The sequence below is a fragment of the Podarcis liolepis genome, assembly GCF_965112155.1.
Source record: "Podarcis liolepis genome assembly, chromosome: 1".
Lineage (NCBI taxonomy): Eukaryota > Metazoa > Chordata > Lepidosauria > Squamata > Lacertidae > Podarcis > Podarcis liolepis.
Window position 1 is genome coordinate 18,144,875 of NC_139554.1, and position 25,672 is coordinate 18,170,546.

At 46.3% G+C, this 25,672-nt stretch overlaps 1 protein-coding gene across 12 annotated transcripts in view; it reads left to right on the plus strand.

Annotated features, from left to right (window-relative positions):
* The first annotated feature begins 10,133 nt into the window (after positions 1-10,133).
* Positions 10,134-25,672, plus strand: part of BCL11B (BCL11 transcription factor B) — a 167,265-nt gene continuing 151,726 nt past the window's right edge. Inside the window, exon 1 of one of the 12 annotated variants that reach the window (XM_083517474.1) lies at positions 10,134-12,052. In XM_083517474.1, coding sequence (XP_083373600.1) covers positions 11,995-12,052 — 58 coding nt within the window. In that variant the 5' untranslated portion in view covers positions 10,134-11,994. The other 11 variants (XM_083517473.1, XM_083517469.1, XM_083517468.1 and 8 more) reach the window with 11 other exon arrangements.

The window sequence follows — 25,672 nt, forward strand, 5'->3', positions numbered from 1 at the left end:
TTCGGCCTGTGTAGCTTCCGCCATCACTATGATGAGGGACACTTCATCATATGTTGAACAATCACTTCAGGACCAGGTTTCAATGTTACCTTTAATCTGGTCCTTGCACCACATCCATCCATGCTGTTCGTTAATCCCTTCATCACAGAAGACCCAAAATAAAATTCACACTGGCTTTCTCCAGAGAGAGAATTCTGCTTAAAAATGACAGTCCTTCAACAAGTATAAGGCTATAATTCTAAGTGCATTCATTAGAGACGAGGCAAACTGCTGCTTGCCTTCTATCACTGTGCCATTGAGAGCGTGCTCACTTATGGCTTATGTGTGTGGTACGGAAGCTGTACTACCCAGGACAGGTTGGGGTTGTGCAGAGTTGTTAAGGCAGCAGTGAGCATTGTTGGCTGCACACTCTCCACCTTAGAGCAGATTTATGCCACAAGGTGCCATAGGAAGGCACTGGACATAGTAAAAGATCCATCGCATCCTGGTCACTGTCTCTTCGAGCTCCTGCCGTCGGGACGGAGATACAGGACGATGAAGACAAGAACGAGCCGTCTTAAGAACAGCTTCTTCTCCAAAGCGATCTTGGCCCTGAATGGGAAGCCTGGACTTTGAAAGTCATCTAATCTTCCTTGCTGTATTATACTGTATTGTTTTAATTAGTGTTTTTATAGTTGTTTTGATTTTGTGTGGAGTGCCCTACCTGGGTGGATGGAGCAGCCAAGTAATTTCGTTGTCCCCGAGAGGGGGCAATGACAATAAAGATTAAAAAAAAAGGGGGGGGAAGGGAGTTGAACACAATTTGATTGGTTTCTAAGCAAACAAGCATAGGATCGTGGTACATAGACATATAGCAACCTCACAAAATGGAGGCCTAGAAAAGTTGCCCTAGTTTGGATTTGCAAATCCTAATAAAGTTTCTCCTGAATTCTGTGTCTCAGATGTATGGCGTGTGAATAGCTCATAAACTCCACCTCAGTCCCTATATCTGTAAAATGGAAAGAATAAATCCTTACATGTCTCACAGAGCTGTCAAGAAGACGAATGAGGGAAATATGTTTTCTTGAATTGTTTTTGCCCAATTAAAGTGCTGTGTAACAGATTAATAATAATTGGTTCCCCAAAGGACACAAATAATGATATTCCCCTTGTTAAACTCACTTAAGCTGCACTCCTAGCAAACTCCATTACCAGTTCCTTGAAAACAATAATCTGCACTTAATGTTCAATCCAAACTTATTGCTCCCAGGTTAGGTGTCCCCAGTAGAGTTGGTGTTTCTTCCTTTGTTGACAAGAATAATGTATCTGCAAATGTTCTCAGTAAATCTAAATACTTGAAATTTTAACTCTTTGTTTTGAATATTGTTTGTTTCTTTTAAGTCTCGTCATTCTGCATCGTCTAAAAGATTACTTTTAGGGATCGGAACACAAGTAGAGCCCTGCAGGATCAGGCCAAAGACCCAACTAGTCCAGCATCATGCTCTCACAGTGGTTGGCCTATGAGAAACCCACAAGCACAATCTGAAATCAGCAATTCACTCCTCAGCTGTGATTCCTAACAAGTGGTATTCAAAGGCCTGCAGAGGTAATATATAGCCATCATTCATAGCTAGTAGCCATTGATAGCCTTAACGTCTAACAAAAAATAATGCAAAACCCCCCCAAAAAACCCAGTTGAAACATACATCTCTGATGATACCAGCTTAATTTGCACAGTCCTGGAATATAAAAAGCAGAAATATGGATGGAGCTAATTCAAAGTTCACTACTGGGCTCAATAGGGACTGAAAATGGTTTCATTATGTTTCCCCAACAGCTACTGCACAGCAACATCTTGAGGGCATTGGGTTGGGGAAGGCTAATTTAGAACCTGAAAACCCCATCACATGTGTCTTTCCATCACAACCCCACAAAGCAAAAGTTTCCTGCACTGCAGTAGGTTGGATGAGATGACCCTCGTGGACCTTCTAGCTTTATGACTCTCATGAAACATAGCAATACGTCCGAGAGCCTAAGGTGCTAGTTATTATTTTTATTTATCCCACCTGTGATAGCATTCAGCGCAAGGGCAAGTGGCAGGCACACACTGCAAACTCTCTTTCCTTGTATTGCGCATGCAGTGGCGTAACGTGGGTTGCCAGGGCCTGGGGCAGTGTGGAGGGGTGGCTAAGAGGGAGGGAAACAGATAAGAGTGCGCATTCAACTGCCTAGCCACATCTGTGTCACCCAGGAGATCGCAGCCACAGAGATAAGATGAGGTCACTTCCTGGTTTGCATGGAGAAGCCGTTTGCAAGAGAGTCCAGCAATGGAAGCACACAGCTGTATTGAGGCAGCACCAGGTGTTGAATTTTGTGTGTATGGATGGAGGCGAAGGACAAAATGCTGGAGGAAGAGGGCCTACCAGATAGGAGGTGGGGATGTCAACCAGAGCTATGAAAGCTTTGTTAAAATGATCTCAGTGCATTTTGAACGTGCAACTAAAGGGTGACACAAGAGACACAACTCTGTGTAAAAGCTGGATAGTGTGTGATCTTATGCTGGCACCTGCAATGTGCCTGGATGCAGATTGATCCAGAAACCTCCCCCCCCCCCCCGCTTAACCCGTTTTCTGGAATGTAAAGGATTCCACCATCCAAACATTCCCATAGAAACCACTCTTCCTCAAGTCTGTTTGGGTGATGGTGCTAAGCTCAGCAAGCACACACACACACACACACACTTTTGTGGCACTAACCCATGGGCAGCACTAGAGGGGGGCAGGGGGCAAGCACCCCACCACCACCAAATAAGGAGCTTGCCCCACCTGGACCCCCTGACTTCTTCTTTTGCAGTTTTCCCCATTCATCTTTGGATCGATGCCTCTTCAAGTTCTCTCCATCATTTTCTGTTGGCTCCCTGCACCCACATAAGCCCTGCTGTTAGTTTTAGATTGTCTACAGGTGATCACCTTCGTGGTCTTTTGAAATTGTAGTCTCCATACTGACACTGCTTTATTCCATTGGCCCAAATCACGTCTCGCCACATGTCCTGCATTTATTTGTCCACTAGGTCCATAACTTTTGATATTTGCCACATCCAATTAGCTTTTCTACCTTTTAATGATATTCCTAACATTGTATGTACCTTGGCGTGCTGTGTCATTCTTAAGCTGTTCACATCGCTGGTGATATGTACATAGGGAACACTTTAGCATTCAAGCCAAAGGAAATATTTTTATTTTTCATTATAAAGTTGAATTATAAAGGTTATAAATATGTACTATTATATTTATTTCAGACACAACTTGTCCACCTAGAAATATACTTTGCTTGCCCTTTCTGTACTCACCTGTAAAAAAAAAAATTTGGTACCATCACTGTACTAAATTTCGGATTTCCAATTCATGGCAGAAAGCAATAAGTGAGCTCATCTATTCATCTATCCATATTTCGCTTAATGTTCAGACGGCTTCTAAGCAGTCAAATATGGGGAATCCTTTGTAGAATGTCTCTGTTTATTTATTTTTATTTTAAATGAACCGGCCCCCGGTAGAGATATACGCTCACTGGATGCAAAAGCTCTTCTCCTCTATAGATAACATGCTGCGCTTCCTCTTTTCCTCGCAAGGTGGAGCGACTTTTTCATCAGCTTCTGGCTCAATGTTATTTCACACACCCAAACGCGCCTCCTTTTCCTTCAACACTTAAAAGAGACAGTTATGCCGCAGACAGAGCATTAGTAATAAAAGAAGTTCGATCCAGGGAGGCAGTTTTAATTTTGAAAATAAAAATAAAAATGCGTCTCTTCCCACCCCCTCCCACAAACGACTTCCAGCCCGATCACCCTGTGCGTTTTTACTCTTGAGTAGTCCCACTAAAAGTTCAAGGAGACAGAAGGGATTAACTCCGAAATCTCCTCTAAAGAGAAATCTCTAGCCCCTGACTTGCAACCCGTTGAAGTTGACAGTTGCATCGGACGGGTCGGGTCGGGGAAGAGCGCAAAACACAAACTTTGCAAAAGTGAAAGCAGGCGGCGTGTCTTGCTCCTAAAGCGAAGTGGCGCCACAAACTTTTAACCTGCGCATTTAAATTTTGCAACACGGCAGTGCAATCGAGAGCTGGCCCGGGTTTTGGCACTTTCCCGGGTTTTGTGGTGCCCTTCTATTCTAGAGCATTTGGCTTCACCGGAGAACGTGATTGGTTAATACGCTGGTGCGGTAATATGGCTTGCCAAAAAATATTTCCTCCAAACACGCTTTCAAACCTGAGCCTTGCATAACCTTCATTCTCTGTATGACCTGATACTAAGGAACGTTTGACTCTCACCCGAAGCTGAAAAATGCTGCATTCACTTACATGGGAGGAAGTCCCATTGAACACAGTGGGGCTTCCCTCCTAGTAAACCTACATAGGTTTGAGCTGCTGCTGCTGCTGCACAATTTTGATTTGTGATTACCCGTGCTATATGACTATGTAGAAAATAATACATGTCTCAGTATCTTGAGCAGTTAATAAAATGGAGCATTCACATTTATCATATTCTTATAACCGAAGACACATTTTATTTAACCCGGTACTTTGATCTAGTATTCATTACATAAAATAACTTGCGTTTAATTTCCTTTCCTTTCCTAAAAAAAACAAAAAAAAACACCACACCAAACTTAACTCTTGTTTTCCAGGCTTTCTAATCACGGTGCCATTATGATAAATAGTATATTGGTCGCTTGCTTTGCGTTTGGGTTCTAAACCGTGTCTACTTGGAAGGAAGCCCCACGGGTTTCAATGGGATTTACTCCCGAGTAAGCGCGCTCGTGCAAACAAAAACAAAACAAATACCCACCAACCTATGTCGTCGCCTTAAAAAAGAAAAGAAAAAAAGTTGCAATTCCTCCGCGCGTTTCTTTTGGGAAAAACAAAACACGATTCAATGGGACCCACTTCAATGCAAAGGCTCAGGGAGCAACTTTCTCCAGAACCGTGCCCACCATAACTCTAAAACGCCTCCGGAAAAGAAAAGAAGTACATGGGGGGTGGGGGGGGGATTTGATTGTCCCCACTGCAAGACGGCGGCCAATCGATATGTCCTTGTTAAGATAATAACAAAAAGTTCAGCAGACTTTTCCCGCGTTTTTATGATGCCTCTGCAAAGTAGCCGATGGGAACCTGCCACGTTCCCTTTTCAACCTTGCAGACTTCTTGCGCGGTTTGCAGAGGACTGGCGTGGGGAGTGGGGGGCGGTGAGAGACATGGGACGGGGAGGGGGGTCGCGAAGGAAGAAATGCAGACAAAGCAATAAACACTCCGCATCAGGGAGGGGCATCGTCCGGCCAACGTGACTGGCGACCTGGACCTTTGTTGTAAAAGGGGGGGAGTTGGGGGGAGAAGGTTTAAACACCCCCCCCCACACCCTTTCTCTCTCCCCCCTCTCCCTGCTGCCCTTAGAGAGAAGCGAGTCCCTCTTATTTGTCTCTTGTCCCCGACTGTGGCTGGGATATCGACAGAGTGGGGCGGGCGGGGGGTGGGTGTGAACAAAACAGTGGGGCCAGCTGCAGATGGAGGCGGGGTCGAGGGAGAGGTCAAGGTTAGCGAGAGACTGCTATTGATCTGACTTTGAACGCGAGACGAGCAGCGCGGAGAGACCAAAGGGGGAGCTGTGAGACAAGACATTAACAGCTTTCGCGGTGCTAATGATCACAAGTGCCAGACGGGGGAGGGAGGAAAGGAGAGGCTGTGGAAATCACTTCGGAATATATTCCCGACCCCTACCGCCCGCAAATCTCGTCCTTAGGACATATCCAGGACGCAGAAAAACCTTAATAATAATAATAATAATAATAATAATAATAATAATAATAATAATAATAATAATAATAATAATAATAATAATACTACACGCCACCACCCGCAATGTGATCTAGCGCCTTTATCTCTTCCGGAAGAGCAGCTTTGCGCGCGCCCCCTCTCCGCTTGCAATAAACTCAGGAAGGCGACGCGGCCAGTCGTTTATTTGCCCTTATCTTGGATCTGAATAGCCCCTGACAAGGAGGGTGGCCTAGCAAGGTGTGTCTACCCCCGATTGCTCCGCACACCCCACCAGGCCGTTTGAAGTTTCCTGCCCGGAGTGACAAAAAAAATAAAAATAAATATGCACTCAAGGTGGACTTTGCTCGCCTCGCCTCTCTGGGTCTGCTGGAAAGGTGGAAAGGGCCATTAGTCGGCAGAAATCTCTTGGGGTTCCAACCCCACCCCCGCTAAACAGTTTCCTCCTCTTAACACGTAGGACGCGTTCACAAGACCTCACTTTTGTTACTCTTCAGGGATAGTTCCAAGCCCTGCTTCTGTATTCAGAAGCGTCGGTTGGAGCAGAGGGTGCCTCAAATTTCCGCGCTGTCAATAAGCGTTACTGCTGCGTAGTCGTGAAACAAGAGTACAGTATTCTTCACACTGCCTGTTCGGAATTTATACTCAAAGTCAAGTCCTATACACTACGTGTTTCCTAAGAAGCAAGTCGCCCTGATTTCTAGGGGACTGACTTCTGATGTGAACTCGCATTTGGGACCTAATTTCTGGTGGAAGAATGTGACCTACAAATTCGCACAGATGTTTGGGGTTGTGTGAATGCAACCCAGCAGGGTGGGTTCGAAGGAGTAGGGGTAAAAATGTGAGTCTACCTATCAAAGTTTTATGGGCCGATCCACTATATATTAACTCGGCAGCCAGTCCAACAACTCAATTGGGACTTACTCCTAGGTAAGTGTGCCGCGGATCTCAGCCCTAGAAGTGTGTGTTTGGCTTGACACTGGTATTAAAGGATTACCAACAACTCAGCAAGAAGTAAGAAAAAGAAGCTGTGGGAAATAAAGACTTGTGTGAACGAAGGAAATAAAACTGCTCTGGGAAATTTGTGCAGGAACTCTCCCGGAGAAGGATTCGCGCGTCGGAGTTCAAGTCCAAGATGCTCACCGGAGCTTTTGTTTCCTGAACTATTTGCTCCAACTTCTTTAGTTATCACGTGGTTTTTATACCCGGACCTTCCTCCGCACTTAGGAGCACAGGGCGGCGCACAATACACCAATGACAGTATGCAATTACTATTGTATCTTCTGGGGCACTTTACGAGCCTAGAAAGGCTACCTGGAAACATCCGGACCCCTCTACTCTTGGCATCAATTATAGTGATGCCAGGTGGGGCTGGCGCGTTTCACGCGTAAAACTGTAGAAAAATGGGACATACGATTTAATATCTGGAATAAGTTTGGGGGGGAAAGACCCTAGTTTTTTGGGGGCGGGGGAGTTTGAGGGCGTGGGACACAAAGCACTGCGTTCCACCAAGAGTATGAAAACCCCACAAATCCCTGCCTCTTTTCACACAATCGCAGCAGCGGGTCCTTTAAGGCGCCCCCTCCTCTTTCTTTTCTTTGTCGCTAGGATTGTTTGGACAACTTTTTGAAACAGCGCGCGCGTGTGCGTCGAAGAAAGAGCCATCTCTCTCGCTCTCTCCTTTTCGTCGGCTTCCTGTGTTGCAAGAAGTTGTTTCTATCGTGATGCTAATTTGCCTTTTGTATAAACCGGCAAAGCCCCCAGCGAATCTCCGAAGGTCTGGGAGAGGGACTGGAGAAGGGGGTTTAAAGAGGCGCTGGACGACTCGCTCCATCTCTCTTGCCCGCTTTGTGGAGTGGAGAGCGAGGAGAACTGAGCCTAGGTCTTCAGAAGAGCAGTTGGGGGAAGTTTGGGCCGGGGGTTGGCCAACGAGGGCCCGCCTTGGCGCCCTCACTCATCCCACTTCTGGGTTTATTTATTTGGGGCGCGCGGTGGGGGGGAGAGTCCTCTATTCTGCCCTCAGGTGGAAACAAATAAGCAGGAGTACCATGTTCCCAAATAAATAACAGTAAGGATGAGACGGAAGATGGGGTCTTTGGGGTTCCAAGTAGATCCCGGAAATGGAAGCAGGCTGCTGGTTTTCGCTTTGAAGGATGGAAGGAAGGACAGTGGAATAGTGAATGCTCAACCCGACCAAATTTACTTACCTGGAAGTGAGCTCCATTGAGCACAGTGGGATATTAGCCCAGGGTTGCTTTGCCTTGTTAAACGCCCGTTGGTTGTGAAAAATTGGCAATCAGAAGTAAAGTCCTATTCAGCGGGACATATTCCAAGAAAAGTGTATATGGGGGTTGCAGCGTTACGCATATATTTTAACTCTCCCACTAAATTCAGGGGGTTTAATTATTGCTGGGTTGTCTTCCACTCTGCTTCTTAGCTGAATGTATGAATGCAGATCATCAAAGCATCTCAGGGACTGGAGCAGAAGGGGAGGGAGACTGGAGCATTTGTGTGTGTGAGGAAGACCTCTCCACACATCTCTAGCCCTGCCTGGTAGGAGCCGGAGCTCAGGATCAGAGCATCCTCTTGGCCTGGCTGAAGAAAGTCCAAGGTTTGATCTCCTGCGTCTCCAAGTAGGGCTAGCTAGGAAACTGCTTGTCCGGAGAGCAGCTCACCATGTCCGGTGGACGACTCTGAGATAGATGCACCAGTTCCCTTAATAAATAAGTGGGGCAGGGTGAGATGTGAATCTTAAAACTGGACGGGGCCGCCTCTCCCAGCAGGAGAAAAACCTCACTACATCCCTCTCCTGGTCAAGCCATTCAATCTAGATCTGCGAGGGCTACAAGTGAGCCCCAAGCCAACGGCTGTTAAGTGTAGAGGAAGTGGTGAATCCGGGCAAAGACACTATGTGGGAAGTGTGGTGGTGGTGATGGGGAGTTAATCTTCAATGGCAGAGTACTAGAGTACTAGTACTGCTTGGAGTACTAAAGGTCACAGGCTCACTCCCTAGCCTCTCCAGATATGTTTTGGAGAGACCCTTGCCTGATCCTTTGGCGCGCTGCTGCCAGTCAGTGCAGACAACACGAAGCGAGGTGGACCCATGGTCTGACGCAGTCGTAGGCAGCTTCCTATGTTCCAGTAATGGGAAGAGGAAAGTTAACCACAGGAAGAGGGCCTTTAATGCAATCTCTACCCTCCCACCAAACGTGTTTGAATTCTCCCATGCTACACTTAGTAATTCAGATTGCAACTTCTTGCATATGGGTGGGTGTGTGTGTGTGTGTGTCAGAAGTGACAAAACCGACGGGCGCAATTACTCCATAGCGGGGTCTGCTAGTGAACTGGACCCTTTCAGGGCGCAAATCCATTTTCCAATGGCTCTCTCTCTTGCAGGGCTGACGCGCGCTCGGCGTTTCGAAACGAGCCAATGAAAAAGCGTGTGATCCCCGAAGCCCACGTCTCCAGGATCCCTCGCAGAGGATGCTGGGTGCTCTTTCGGATCGTGGCGGCTTGTGGGGCACCTGCGCGCAGGCCTCCTGAAGGCGATCCTACTATTGGAGCCGACTGGTTCCGAACTGGGTCTGTCTAGTACAAAGTCATAAACTCAAGCACCACTTAATGTGGACGAAGCGAGCCTTCTAAAGGCATTTTAACCATCCTTCTGTGGATCAGGGTGGTTAAAAGTGTGGCAAAGACCACTTACCGGTTCCCTCTTCCTCGCCCTTTCATGTTTACGGTCAGAACCAAAGAGTCAAAATGCGCCAGCCATGACGCGTGTGGAAACAAGCAGTGATGGTTATTCTGCGTTGTTTGATCAGAATTAGGGGACAGCAACCTTGCTCGTTGTGTTTGTGCGGGCATGCAGGTTAGTTATAAACTTTGGGACCCTCAAACTGGAGGAGCACTAGTGCATCCAGAGTGATCCGGCACGGAAAGCAATTCAATGCAAAGCTAAATCTCAGAGGTCACTAGGGAACCCCGCATTTCAAAAAGAAACTTGCAGAAGCCGCGTAAAAACGCACCTGCCTTGCGTTTTAATAACCACCGCTGCGTAGGAATGTATTGGGGAGGCGCGTGGAGGTCCACCGTGACTTATTTACCGATTTGCCCGGTTTTGGCTTCCTTCGGGTCAATGCTGAGTTTGCAGCGAGCCCGGGGATTTCACAGGGACCCTTTCCCTCGCGAAGTGGGTAGAGAGAGGGGGGACGACGAGAGAGGGAGCGAGGAAGAGGAGAGTGTGCGCGTCTTTGTGGCTCCCTCTGCAATCGCAATTCAGATTGAGAGGAGGGGGGGGGGCGAGAGAGAAATATCTCTTCCCCCACGCAGATATTTGTGTTATTGTAAAAACTGTTGGAAATGCGAAGGTGTTTGGAGCGGAGTCGGGCTGCTGCTGCCGCTGCCGCCGCCGCCGCCTGCTTGGCTGCCTGCGCGCAGGGGAAGAGGAGAGCGGGCGAGACAGCTCCTTAGTTGAAAGGGGGGCAGCGAAGGGATCTCCGCGAAGCAAAGATCCGAGCCGCCTGGGAGATCTCGGAGCAGGTGGATCGAGCGAGAGCAGGATGGATCCCGCGCCCTTCCCGGGGGGCGCCCACCTCAACCCCCTCCCGCCTGGCTCGCCGGGTCGAGCCCACCGCTCTCACCGCCCACTCTTTTTCTGCCTTTCCGGCGCCAGCCTGCTGAGCTTCACCAGCCCCCTTACCTACTCGCCCCCCCGCCAGCGCTTCCCCCGGGAGACGGCCGTCCCTTTTGGGCTTCTTGCCAAGGGGCGGAGGAGGGGGGAGGCGGCTGCCCGGGCCCTGATCTGCCCCCAACCGCCACCTAACACCCCCCAGACCTTGCCTGCGTCTCATCCTAAACCTGATCGGCGATGGTTTGGGAGAAAGGGACTCTCAGTCCCTCTTTTTTCCCCCTGATTGCTTCTCTTTTCTCCCCCTTTCCCGGCTAAATTCTGCTTAATTTCATTTCGGCTGCGTGCTCCGCAGACGTAGCCCTGGCTAAGCAGTCGGAGCCGCGTGTGTGCTGGGAGTCTGTTTGAGGGTGGCTTTTCCCCCCTCTCCCTCTCTCTCTCCTTCCTCCTCTTTTCCTTCTTCTCCCCCTTCTTCTTGTTCTCTTGCAGGGTACAATGTTAAAAAGCCACCGCTAGTCGCCCCCAGTGCTCCTACTCTCTAGGTCTTTTTTGTCTCTAGTGCAGATTAAACGTCACGTCCGCACTTGAACTTGAATTTTATCCCATTGTACGGAGGCAGACCCAGCCATAGAGAGACAGAGCGCTCCCAGGGAACCAGGACTCCGCCATCTTCACATTGCAATATATCTCCTTAGTAATAGCCAGCACTAACCCAGAAGCACTGGGGGGCTTCCTTCCTAGCAAGACCCTGTGCCAAGCGAGGGGAGGAGGGGGGGTGAAGCCAGTGGCAAAGTGGTGCGAGCAAAGCAAAGCAAAAAAAATTAATATTATACAACAACAAAAAACCAACCCAGTGGCACTTGAACTGGCAAAGCGGAGACACAGTTTGGGCTACCCCCTTTTTCTTTTTTTTGAAAAAAGAGACAAGAAAGCGAGAGAGAAAGAATTCTAATTAACCCAGCAAGGGTAATTTTTTTCCTGCATTTTTCTCTGCGTGTGGGGAAATTCCAATTTTTCTACTTTTGTGCGAGCGTGTGTGTATGTAATCCATTTTTTTTTCTTTTTAAAAAAAGATTCCTCCTGGTGGAAGAAGTGCACTTTGCTTCTCTCCCCCCCCTCTGCTCTCTTGTTTTTCTTTTACTCTCTCCCCCCCGCCTCCAAAGCACTCTGGAAAAATTAAAAAAAAAGTGTCAGCGCTTGGTGAGGGGGGTGGGAAACCATCCTTCTCTCCTGAAGTTCAAGAAAAGACCTGGAAGCGGTGAACAGGAAAAAACCAAACAACCAAACAAAACAGTTGTCTTGCGAAAACAAAAACCAAGGCTTCCTCACTCTTCCGATGATGATTTTTTAATTGAAGGAAGAATCTCATCTTGAGTGCTCCAAAGGGGGGGTGGAACTGTTCCCCCCTCTTCTTCTTCTTTTTTTTAAGAAGAAAAGTACCAAGAAGAAAATAGAAGACCGGGAGGAAGAAGAAGATCGCTCCCCACCACCACCACCACCTCCAACCCGATCCCCCCCTACCCAAGTCCAGCTCTCCGGGCGATGACCGTGTAAATGCCAGGGCAATGTCCCGTCGCAAGCAGGGGAACCCGCAGCACTTATCACAAAGGGAAATTATCACGCGTAAGTTGCAACTCTTTCAAAGGAGCCGGGTCGGAAAGGAAAGTGGTGTTTCTATGTGTGTGTGTTGGGAGAAGGAGAGCAGTGATGGGAAGTTGGGGTGCGTTTGTGCGCGTGGTGTGTGAAGCTGACCAGGAAAGATTGGAGAAGGGGTGTGTTGTGCGTAAAGTGAAGGGTCTTGGAGAGTTTGCAAAGAATTGGCGCGGGGGGGGGCGACGGTGGCTGAAGGGGAGAGGGGAGTCGAGGAGGGAGAGAAGCGGGGGGCCGGCAGGATAGGTGTTCTGGAAAGTAAAGTTTGCAGGGTAACGGAGGAGGCCGCGAAGCCGGCTGAGAGCGGCAGAGGCGAGCTGGGGACGGCGGGGAAGACGGCCGGGTGGGGGATCCGCAGCAGGGACTTTCAGAAGAGAGGCTGGGTTGGAAAGGCTGGTCCAAAGTTGGCGAGCACGCGAGAGCAGCAGCGGCGGCAGCCGGGAAGAGGAAGGTGGCTGGAGTCGGGGCTGGAGCGGGGGGAGCCTTAATGGGAACCACATGCAAGGGACGCCTGGCAGGCCAGCGATGGAGCGGCGAGGCCGGTCTGGGGAGCCGGGAGAGGCGGAGGCGGCGCGCGGAAGGCGAGGTTGGGTGTGTGTGTGTGTTGGGGGGAGATCTAGCGACGGGGGTCTGCATCTCGCCCCATCGTCATCCGTTAGGGAAGCCCGGCTTGGTACCGGAGACATAACAGGACCGGGCGTTGGGGAAGGGGCCGAGAGAAATGACAGTGTACAGGTAGACCGGCAGGCGGGCGAGAGCCATTTGCTCGACTCCCCCCTGGGCAAGGTCCGGCTGCCCTGCCCTAAGCGCAAGGTAGCTTTTGTATGCATTTATGCATGTGCTAACCTTGTTGCAAAATGGTCTGTGTGTTTTTTTTTTTTTTTTGGGGGGGGGAGAGACAGACAGGTGTGTTACGGTGGGAGGGAAGGGGTTCATTTTGTGTGCACGTTGCAAAGTAAAGTAGCACCATATATATATATATATATTGCAAAGTGAAGCGCGCGCACAGTTTGCAAAGCGACGAAGGAGTCCTGCAAAAAGGCGCGCCACTTTTGCAAAAGAGCGAGGTGGTAGGATCTCATCGTAGTAGCAAAAAAGCAGCCCAAGGCAGCAGTGTGTTGAGGGCTGGAAGCGCGAGGAGCGATCTAGAACTAGATGTCCCTTTCCCAGGAGCCGCGGGTGGTGTAGGTGTTGTGTATGGTGGTGGAATCCAGGCCCAGAGTTGCCTGTATAGGAGTCCAGATCCAGGGTGGGTGGTGACAGTCTTCCTTAGTAGCAGCTTCGCTTTGCAAATATCTCCTGCCCTGCTAATAATGAAGGACAAAAACAAAGCACCCAAACTCTGCTCCTCTTTATTTCTGCCCACTCCGCTATTTCCAACACTGAAATGCAGTGGAAACCCAACACACCTAAAAGGTTGCGCCTTGAAGGTTTGCAGGCAGCAGGGATGTGCATTTTGCTCTCCTGACCTGGATGATCAATAATAATCATTTATTTTATTTTATTTTGGAGGCTAGTTTCAGAATTAAAAAATAAGAATAATGCAAGGGAAGGAAATCGGCCTCTGTTCCTGTTAATGGGGTGGTGGGGGTGGCGCGGAGGGAGGGAGAAAAAAAGGAGAAAAATCACAGCCCCAAACATAACGCCAAAAAGAACAGCTCCCTTTGCACGCTTGGCTTTTGCAAAGCAGCCGTTGCGCGTGTGGAGCCGGGCGAGCGGAGAGGGGGGGGGGCGCAGTATGAGAGAGAGAGAGGGGGAGAGAAAGAAGCAAGAGGGAAGGGGGCCGAGCCGGAGAGGATGTGGGGGGGGGGCGCAGAGCGAGAATAATAGAATATGTATGTTATATTTCTTAAAAATTTAAATAAATATATATATATATATATAGCCCGGCGTCTCCCCTCCCCCTTGAAAGCCTAAGACTAGCAGCCATCTGCCAGCAGCCTTTGGTGACAGCGCTCTCTCCTCTCTCTCTTTCCTCTCCTTTGTTACAGCTGATAAAAATTGTTGTTTGTAACAATACATCGGAATTATATCGATTGGCGAATGCAGCCGTTCGACCTTGGACGGTGCTTGGCTTGCGAATTTTATTTTTCCCCTCTCCCCACTTTTATTTTCTTCTTCTTTTCCTTCCTCTCCTCTCCTCTCCCCCCTCAAAAAAACCAACCCTTTCTTGCCACCCCCTCTAAAAACAACAACAAAAAAGCCTTTATTAACCAGCTGCAACAGCACGAATGAAGATGCGTTGGTTGATTTTGAACACTGTTTTCAACCGGGGAGTTTGACGGTGCTTGCCGAACCATGGGGGGGGGGGAGAGTGGATTTTCTTTTCTTCTACTTTTTAATTTTCCCGAAATAACACACCAAACCTGTCACACCTTTCGACCAAACTGTATTTTTCCTCTTTCTTTTTCCCCATTAAGAAAACCTAGCCGGATTGTAACATTGGGGAGTTGTTGATCCACCCTCCTTTTTATTTTTTTAAAAAAACCAACAAGATCCAGATTATTTCATGTAACTCTATTTCCCCCCCCCCCCCTGTAGTTTGCATGGGGGACTTTGCGTGTTTGAGATTGTGCGTATGTGTAATGTATGTGAGCCAGAAAAAGGTAAGGCAGACAGTATTGTGTGGAGATAATAGGAAAAGGAAAGAGGCATGTTTGCAAATGTTCCAAATTTTAATTGGCGTGAGGTTAGTCAGGTGGGATTCTTCCTGATTTCCAGCTCTTTCCCACCAACTTCCCCACTGTGATTTTTTTTTGGGGGGGGGAAGTATATGTAATTTGGAATTGGGTACCAGGTGGGTGTTAAGTATACTGGAAGGATACCTTTAAACATCTGTCTGCACAGTGTGGAGAAAAACCATAGCCAGGTCTTTTTCTCTGTTCCCCTATTCATCCTCCCATCTGGAAAGGACTTAACAACAGGACTGTCTGAGGTCTCTTAAACTAAGGTTAAGACAAAAGGGAAGAAGATAGATGGGCATAAATCGTGTGTATTTGGTGTGCCTAGATGTGCGATGGGCAGCCCGGGTGGGGTGGGGGCAGGAATCAGGAAAAAGCAACTGGATGTTTGAGCTAGAGAGAGACAGAGGTGGTTTCACCATGAAAGTGGCTGGACCAGTTTCTAGGAAACAGTTATACATTATTAAAAGGGGAGCCTGTTTGGAAGAGAGAAGTTTGACAAGAAGGGCCAAATAAAGAAAGAATTAACTTAGCACGGCAACTCCCCTCCGCACATACATTCAAATATACCTGCACCTCTTTTTGCTGAAGGAATCTGGAGTCAGATTCTGAGGTCCGCAGCTGTTTGATGGAGCAGCTTGTCAAGGAAATGGCATTGCATTTGAGGGTATAGTGCTAAGTGGAGGAGCAGGCTGGCAAATGGGTTTAATTCTAACCCTCTTCATTGGAGTTTATTAGATTTTAGTCCCTGTGGGGTGTTGAAAGAAAAACTGCTATCCTGAATGGCAAACAAGTAGAAAGTGAGCGTGAGAAAGGTGGGTGGGTTGGGGGAATATTTACAGCCTGGTCCTATTCATATTTACTCAGAAGAAAGCACTGCTGAGCACATTGGGGTTTAGTCTTGAGTAGGTAAGCATAGGATTTGCAGCCGGAAGGGTACAATCCAGATTCATTTCAGATCAGGCAAGGGTTTTGTTATTATATACAATAACTGACTTTATTGCCATAGTATGGTATTTTTGCAATTCTGAGAGAGGCTCCTATCATTCCTGAGACTTAAGTTCCCCACCCCAAATATATCTCAATACCCTGTTTTTGACAGAGGGATAGCTGATGGAATGAGCAAATTGGGGTACGTCTCCAGTGATGGTTGGCTGTGAAAAATACAGCAAAGTTGTATAATACAAAAATGACATCTCTTATGTAAAAATCCCGACAAGAGATGTTCTAGGACTGTTCTGAATGACAGATGATAATGTTGGCCGGACATCTGCGACAGGTTTTAACTGCTTCAACAGTGAGATGTGAGCACTAGTTATGAATTTTAGGAATGGGAGGAATTGTTGAAAGGGAGTCTTAAGTCACCTTCTGCCAGCAAAATGACCTTCATTATTAAAAAATATATATGGTTGAACCCTCCTGAAGAAAGTTCTTGTGGTGTGGAGGTGGCTGAAAGGAGAAAAACATAAAATAATCCCTGTACAATTTAAAATTATTATTTTTTTTTAAAAAAATCAGATTTGAAGTCCCTGGTCAGCAAGTTATTTGCTTCCTGATTTGACCATGTCTGTTTGCATTGTGTCCCTATAGCTAAGAGAAAACACCGTTTATTTATTTATTCCATTATTATCCTGTTTCCGTTTTGTGGAATAATTCCTGTCGTTCAAAGATGAGCAAGAAAACTAACAGACACAGCAAAGAAAACGGCACATAGATGTAACTTAACAGAATTAGCCAGGAAGGAAATTGCAGGGAAGCTTGGATTTTTTTGGGCGTACCTGTAGGGCTGTAACACATGCATGTTGTTAGCAGGTGTTGCGAGCTTGAGTTATTGAAAATACTGTGTTCTCCATTAGCTGCGTCTGAGCTGCACATCGTCAGGTAGCACATGTTACATTAAACTTAAAAACTGCAGAATTCAAAAGGATAGGCTCTTCTCTCGTTTTGGATACTTCCAAACATTCTGTCCACTCTTCCCATGCTGCCTTTGAGTTGTTTGATAAGAAACAGCTTTGTGAATGGATGATGGAATAAGAAACAGATTTGCTTTTCATTGGAAGGCAAACACAGAGGAGGCTATTTTGTCAAGCTTATTGAAGCATTTTAGTAAGCATGGCTGAAGATCTTTTTCTCCCCAACGTTCCTTATTAGCAAGGCTTGCATTGGAGTGAATGTCTGTGTCCTTATTTAGCATCAAATTTATTGTGCCGTGTGTGTGTGTGTTGAACAAAAGACAGTCCTCTAGTACACAGAACACAAATGATGATCTGAATGATTGTGGTCCAGGTGGGGAAGAGGCCAAAAGATGCCACTGGTTCCCGTTGGCACCTATTCTGCCTCCTTTATCAGAGCTCAGTGTGCCTGGAGCTTGATCTATTGGTTTAGCACATCGAGCGCAAGGCTTTTCTTTTCACTTTACATTTCCTGTCTAGATCGCCCTGCACACTCTTGTTTGTTGATACAAAGTACTTTCCAAAATAAACTTTGCTAGCTTTTCAGCTGAATTGCAAGTCACATTTGTGGCTGGTTGGCGCTCAGTGGCTTGCCTCGACGGCTAGGGGGCGCTCGTAGCCTGTCTTTTGGAGAAATTTGGGTTTCCCAGCACCCGTGGAGGAGGCGAGGAAATGTAAAAAGGCACAAGTGAGCCGGTTCCCATTGCTGCAAAATGTTTTAGGTGTAAAGTTGTGGTATTGATTTTCATGCCGAGATCTATATGGTACAAGATGAGAAAGATTGCAAGTTAGATAAATCTATTTTCTAAGCAAATTATGACTGATTAAGCAGCTCCAGCAAGATAGATGTCTTTTAATTAAAATTAGTTTTTAACGGTGTCTTTCACTGTCAACTCCTCATCTTTTCGCCTTCCCAGTTTTTGAGTTGTTTGACTAGCCGAGAGCAAAGGGGAGGCTTCTGCACAAGTATTAAAATGCACATGCGTGCTGTGATTAAATCTTATGGGTACGTTTAGGTGTTGCACACACACTTGAGCCTCAAGACATTATTACCGTGGGACTGATAAATATGAGTATCGTGAATGGGATTGATAAAGGGCCGGTTGAACGAAATCTTTGAGGAAATCCTGCAAAGAAGCTATGCATTCAAAAGGGGGAGGCAATGTGTACTAGTTCAGACGGATCATGCCTCTCCTCTGTGAATGAATGCGTGTGTGCACAAATTCAACAGGAGACTAGTTAACAGAATAATACATATGCATATAGTTCATAATATTGAATGCCTAATGGAACCAGATGCTTCAAAGACCCGTGTAGCAGCGCAGGGTATTCTTGCGAAAATCGGTATCACACATAGCATGCGTTTTCCTGCCACATGCAAAAGCATTTCAGTGTGCAGCGAGAGATCCGAATAGTTATGAACGTTTATGTAATAAAGGTTATGTGCAGCTGTTACGTTGTGTACAGCTGTGAAGGGACATAGCCTTTGGCCGATGCCTGATTTTATTTGTGGCTCTGAAGGTCAGAAAATCCACCTGAGCAAGTTGCCTTACTTTTAATTGCTCTGCCTCTCTTGGAACAACGGTGTAGGTATTTTCCACGCAGAAAGAAAGAGAAGCCCACCTGGAATGTACAAAAGTTTTCTCTCTCGTTTGGTGTGTGTAGAAATGCGCGCGCGCGCTCCCCTTTTGAGTGTTCCCCCCAGCTTGCACACACACCTTGCTTACATAAACGTCATTGGGACGCTTCCTTGTCAAATGTATACGCAGCTTAGTGGGTTATAAAGAGGGAGAAATCTGGGAATGCCAGGAGTGAATGCTTGCGAAGAAGTTTGTCAGGTTGTGGCATTGTTCCCTGTTCCGCAGATTTCTTTCTCGTGTTAGGACACAGTCTGTGGGTAGACGTTCTTCTCTGCTGACAGAGGAGAGGGCTTCATTTGAACTTGAAAGAGAAATAAATTGGGTCAGACAAAAGAGTAGGGCTGTCACCCACTATAGGAAAAGCCTTCACTCTGAACTAGACGGAGGTGAGTGGGGCGGGCGGGGGGGGGGGGAGAATGAGGTTGCAATGAATCTGAAGGTTCCTCCCTTCATTTAGGGTTTTCTGTTTGTTGGAAGCATAGAGACAGCGGGCAGCTGATTTTTACTAACCTGGAAAACGAAGTGATCAGGAAGCTCCCCCTTTCCCCTCACCTTTTATTGTAAAATAAACAAAATAGCCCCCTCCAACTTTGCCAGTAACAACTCGCTTCACTCCCAGAACTTTGAAACTTTTCGCATTTTTGAAATGCTAAGAATCAAGGCCAGCAGTTCTTAATCAAAGAACTTAATCTGACATTTGGCACAATTTAAAGCATCTCTTATGAAGATGGTTGCTGTCTTCAAACTGCTTTCTTTTGCTGAAATAATATTCCAACTCATCGTTTGCTTGTTGCTCATTGAATCCCAACGAAGTTGAAGAGATGAATAAAGTTGGGTTGGGGGCAGAAATACATGACCACCTTCCCCTCTATGTTTACTCAGAAGCAAGTTTCATTGCATTCAGGGGTGGCTTACTCTCAGGTACGTTTGCACTGAATTGCAGCCTCGGGGACATTTTGGTGCTGCATGCAGACATACCTTGAAATTTAGCCTTGCTAGAAAAACCACCGTGGAAGCTATTATATAGTCGTCATAGTGCAGATACAAAGATGAAGAGCTAGGGCTGCTTCCATTCATTTTGACGGGCCTTGTGCGGGGAGAAACCTTGCAGTGCTGTTCTGCATCCAGTTACGCCTGTCTGGGACTTTGCTGGGACCGAAGCACATGGAACATGGGCGCATGAGAAGTGCGCAGAGATGTCCGCATATATCTTCATAACAAGATGAGGGGAAGCCGGTGTTCGCACAGAGCGGGCATTACTGATAAATGTGCCATGCTCCCAGCGGCTGTTATAGTGACACCTTCCTCCTTCTCTGCTTATTTACTTTCATAAAATGTCCTCATGCAGTCCCTAAGCAATCCCTTTCCACCCTCGGCTATCAGCCTCGGAGGCGGTTGTGTATTCACAGTAAGTTGCCTCTCGACATCAGTTAGATATTCTCCCTGCTCCACCATTCCTTGGAAAAAAAGAGAAGCAAACTGCCAACTAAGTCTTTATACAGGGGGTTCTTAAACGGTAGGGAATCCCCTCTCCTTGTTCTTCCCAAGGGATATATATTAACAATGTCTAATGTGCTTTTTTTTTTTTTTTTGCAAATACTGTAAATGAAAGAAGCAAACACTTCATGCAATGTACTCATGTACCAGGGAGGGAGACAGAGGAGGTGGGTAGCAACCGTGGTAGTGACATTATAAGAATATAATCATTTTCTAGCAAAAGCGACATAGCGGTTCGCTGTATGGCATTCGTCGTACCTGCCTTAGTCATTTTGTTTTTTACGTTCGTGAGACCTTTGTCTCAGTGCAAATAATAAATTTCCTTTTATGAAGGAGCTAATGATGTGTGCTGCTTGTTGGGGGCAGTGTGTGTTTGCCGTGATGCAGGAGGAATGAATGGGGAGTGATTGTATACAGAAAGTTCCTCCACTTGTGTGTGTGTTTTATGAGCCTGGAATGAACCCACAAAATCCGCTGGGTGTTGGAACACCCTGGCTTCTGTGAATCTTGAAAAATGGCTCAGAGTTTGGGTGTGAGCCGTGCAAGGTGATTTACAATCCCCTTGTTGAGAAAGGAACTTGACTCAGGTTCCATCTGGGTTTCAATCCACAGCAGAAATCAAATGCATTGATTTCCCCCCCTCATTTGGGAAGTTTTTTGTTTTGTTTTCTTCATACATTGCTAAGAATCTATAATTCAGGCAGCCTGTTCTAGTATAGCCAAAAGTATAGAAATTCCCTTTGCAGACTTCTCCACTCCTCGTTGAAGTATCTATTTCCTCCCCCCTCTCCTTTTTCTATTTCAGTTTTAACTAAAACAAATCTATTCACGCAGGAACAAAGGGAGCTTTTGTATCACATCATCTCAATCCCTGATTTATCTGTGAAGATTTACCGCTTTCGTGGTCTATACAAGAACCTATGCATTTTAGCCTCCCAATTGCAATAAATCTTTTTTCTTCCTCCCCTTTCTGCACCTCGAGCCACTAGTTTATTTAGCAAAACGTACATCACCTTTTGTTCCATTAACATTGCATGCATGTAGCCTTTGATTTAAATAAGTGCAGAGGTATGTCTTGGGGTAGAAATTTAGGGAAGCGGGATCGGGGGGGGGGAGTGGTCATGCTGGACATTCCAGAGGCTGGAAGTGACCACTGCACCATGCCACTTTTAAGTGGCCTTTGCGAAGTCACCCGACTTCAGTTCTGCTGCAAGGTTTTTGGTTTGTGCTGAAACATGCTGGGCATATTATTTTTTACCTCCTTTCACTTCGTCCCCTACTCCCCCCGCCTTACAACCACTATGGTTCCCCCCTCCTGTTATTCAGAGCCTTTTGCCCTACATTCCTACATTTCATCTACATTGGTGGGGTTAAACTTTGTTTTCTAAGATAACAGACTAGTTCCGTGAAAGGTGTCTGGCTTGCAGGTTTGCAGAGGAGTGCTGAAACTCAACAGCCGCCCGTGCCATTTGCAGACGTTTCAATGGGGGAACTCCATGCTCCTCTGCTTTCCACAGTGAGCAGAATCTGGCAACACCTGAAGGCTGGCCGGTCATCTTTACAAAACAATATCAGATAATCGTGTTGGTGGTGTGTACTGAGAGCAGACTCCCTTTTCCTTGGGGCCACGTGCAAATCCAGGAGCGGTTGTCACTTTTCGTGGCACAGCTTCAGTGGCAAGCTTAAAGAAGGAAAAAGCCACGGAGGCTGAATTGCCTTTTCCCGTCTCAGGGGTGTCACTGTTTTTTTATTGTCAAATAGTGCATTTGAGGCTCTTGGGTATCAGATTTCTGCCAGTTACAAGTGTTGTTAATGCAAGATAGAATGCTGAAGTAAAACCGAACATGCATGTTCTACATATTCATTATATCCTTACTGCCTTTCAAATCGGGACATAAAAGTTTCCAGCCGACAAAAGAATGGATAGCCCACAGATACCTCCGGACGTGGCTGTTTCTGTCCGTGATTAGGCAATTGGCTATTTTATAAGGTTGCTGCGGGCCATTATTTGCAGGCTGATAGGACTTTGTGGAGCTGCCAGGACACCTGCTTCATTCTGTCCATGACCAGCAGAAGACCCCACATTTAATCCCCGGCATCTGCAGGTAGAGTTGGCAGTGTCTCCTGTCTGAAACCCTGGAAAACCACTGCCAGTCCGTGTAGACAATACTGATTTAGATGGACCAGTGGTCTCAAGGTATAAGGCATCTTCCTCTGTGATTAATAGTCCCGGCCAACCATTTTACTACATTGGAATTGAGTTATGTTTGGTCCGTTTCTCATGTGTGTCAGTCTCTGGGCATCACCTTTCTTTTAGGTTTATTATTTTTTGTGTGGAAATCAATGCAAAACAACAACAACAACAACACACCTTGGCTCCTTAATAATAATAATAATTTACTGAATTTATATACCGCCCGGAGTGTCCAGGGCTGTGCTATTGGTGAAATGTAGACATGAAATCTCTATAATAATTAAATTTTCAGTTTGAAAAGGATTTGCAGGCTAAATATTGGTGCAGGTGGGATGGTTGGGCAGGCAGGCAAATGTTTTGACCAACTGCTCTTTTAAGCTGCGGCATCTTTAAAACAGTCGCTGAGTGATCCAAGTTACCTTCTCACTTGCAAACTGCATGCGTGTGTGCACGCGTGAAATAAGTGCTGATGGACACACAGCACCATCTAAAAAAGATGGTTTTATGGGTAGCATCTTAAAGGCAAATGTGCTTCCTCCAATGGGCTTCCGAATGTTCTTCACACAACCAATATTCAGAATTCTCCCAGCTGCTGCGCCCAGATCTTGGGAGTGCTGGAAGATCCTCACGGGGGGGCAGAAGCGGGGAGACTCTTTGAAGTTAGGATTTCCCTGTAGAGGGGTGCAGCTGGCAAGTGCTGCATGATTCATCAGTTCATCATTACAAAATGCAGTCAGATCTGGTTAATCTGCAGTCTGCTCATCTGGGTTTGTGAAGAGATTTACATGGTAACCAACCTTACAGTACCCATGGCAATTGTAGCACCCGCTAGCACCTCTGCAGATAAATAGCAGCAGCAGCGGCAGCAGCAACAACATTATTTCCATAGGCTTCTGGGCTCGAACATCTTTCTGGTGTCGTACAGAACCTGCGTGTAGGCAAGAACCTCGGGAAGCAGCGAGACATTGGCCCCTGATACAATCCACTATTCTTTCCCCTCCTTAAAAAAACCCAACAATAACAAATAATCATCTTTGCTTGCCTACGCTGTGGATTGATAAGATTAGAAAGGGGAGAGAGCGTACAGCCATCTCTTCCAATACCCCCTTCCTTTCATTTACATTTCTGCCACATGAATACAATTTGGATATTTTGAAATGACGCATGACCTCAAAAGGGACCACTTCACATATTGCATTTTAAAAAGATAATAAGAATGTGATGTGCATTCTGTAAGGTATGCTCTCGTTGAGGAGCTGGGATTAGCTTACAGCTCCCTCTTGACTGTAGGATTGGGTGGCAACAACAATATGTGAATCGGTCCTCAGGAGCTCGATTTGATGTCCACGGCAGTTAAAATCCACGTGGTTTTTCATGTAGCGCTGAGGGTTTCTTTGCTCATGCCCAAAGCAAAGCATTAAATCAGCTTTGCCCAGCCAGATAGATGTTGCTGGACTCACCATCCCTGACCCTTGGCCGCACTAGCTGAGACTGATGTGTGCTAGAGCTGGCTCTTGGACCTAGGCCTAGAGGACAGTTTTGGAGAACGGCCCATTCAGGCAGAGTGAGCTCAGATGTTTGATTCCTTCTTTGGGGCTGAAATCAGCTGCCTCAAACCCTCCCTTCTTGTTTGAAGGAGAATCTGGAGTTATTCTTCTCCCTCCATCCCTTTCCAAACTAGATGATGGAGAGAGCAAAGTTTTCCAAACCCCTGTAACCTTTGAAATTCAGGAACATGGCTGAGGAGAAGCTAGACTTAAATCTGAAACAGTTGGGGCCTTATGTTATTATGGCCCCTGAGCATAATGTAGAGTTCAGCTTGGACCTATGTTGGCTTTGGGCACGAACTATTAATTTCTGCTCTTGCGCCAGCCCCATGAATGTGTCTTGGGAGCTGTATCTTGTGGATCATGCCCCCTAACATGTCCACAGTGGATGTGTTAACATCACTAAGCAAGGGCAGCATTTTTGAAGGAAAGAAAAGAGCATTGTTCAGACCTAAGTACGAAAGAGAGCTTCTCCTCACCTTTGGCCATGGATAGCTGATCATGTTTTTGGATATTTTTATTTTTTTATGGCAGGTTAATTAGCAGTGGAGGAGAGCTCTAGCCTACCAGGCTCTGTTTACTCTGGGGCAATCCTGTCAAAGTTAATAGACCTGCTCTAGAGTAAGCAGGCTATTGGTTGCAGTTAACAGATAATGCATATCACAATCTAGCTGATAAGCTTGACCTTCTTAAATGAGTTACTTTAATTCCGATTGTAATTTAAATAACTTCAAAAAAATAACTACACTTTTCTTGATTCCTTTCAAATTGATGATGATCATTCAGGAGGGCTTTGGTTGGGGGGGGGTTAGTTCAGGGAGTGTAAAGCTGATTTCCTAAAATGTTAAGACTGCCAAAGAATGAAAAGGATACCAGATTATTATTATTATTTAAAAAAAGAGCTATTGCAGACTGCTTTGATGGTGGGGGCAGAGGGAGAGGAGAAGATTTCTCATGAATGGGCACATGCGGACTTAACTAATTACGGTCAAATGCTACTGAGACCATCGTAATGCAAGATGCCAAGTTGGGCAGATAAACCGTAGGAAATGGCAAGCTTAATAACTTTCGATTCCCGGACCATCTTGCAAAACGGGAGAACTGTGCGAGGTTTTATTTTATTTTATTATTATAATAATCCTTCTGTGGGTGCTTAAACGATTAGTTAGAGAAATGAAAAGGGGGAAAAGTGAACAATTCAAGTTGCTGACAACTGAAGGAGATTTTGGAATTTCTACATTGACAGAGTCATGGGAAGCTTAGCAAATCTTGCAGTTTTCCTGCTCTCTTCTTTTCCTGGAGCGGGGAAAAAAAATCTCCTTTATCAAAACGATAATAAATGATCCTCTCTCCCCCCTCCCCTCAGTTTAAAACAACAACAGCGACACCAGCCTAATGTGCGTAGCCCGAATACTCTAATTTCAAGAGCCCATCTTAACTTCGAAGCAGAGCAGGATGACTATAGTAAATGCCAAAAGGTGTTTTTGGATCCTGTGCTACAGCTTCTGTTTCTTTACATACCTTGGCTCTGTTCAGCTGTGCTGCTTACTTTGCCTCTTCCAGTTCTTTTACCTTTATCTCTCCTTTTGTGCGTGCGTGTTTTAATATTTTGACACTCTGCTCCCACCTAATAGGAATTCTTTTCTAGAAACGGTGCATATGTTGTCTAAAGGAGTCTTTTCACAGCACTCGTATTCCCCCCCCCCCTCACCTCCGTTTCTTTCTTTCCCTTTTGGCTCTAAAATTATGTATATGTAATTGGTAATTAAAGGTGCAAGCTCTCTTCAATATAAACAGTATTGCTCAATGTTAGATCATTAAAGGGAACAGAAGCACTAAATAATTACCTTTTGCATTGTGACAAACCGTTCGCACAGAAATCCACTCACTTCCCCCTCAGCACCAGGGTTATGATTACATTTTCACGATGGCAAAGAGTCTTTTCATAAAATAAATTGGTAAATTAATTACGTTGCATTGTCTACCGGCTGCTTTTAAAGTAAACTTAGAGGAAGGGGTTGGGGGGGGGGAGGCTGAAAGTAATTAATGGGTTTCACACACCATGCATTATGCCTAGAGTAG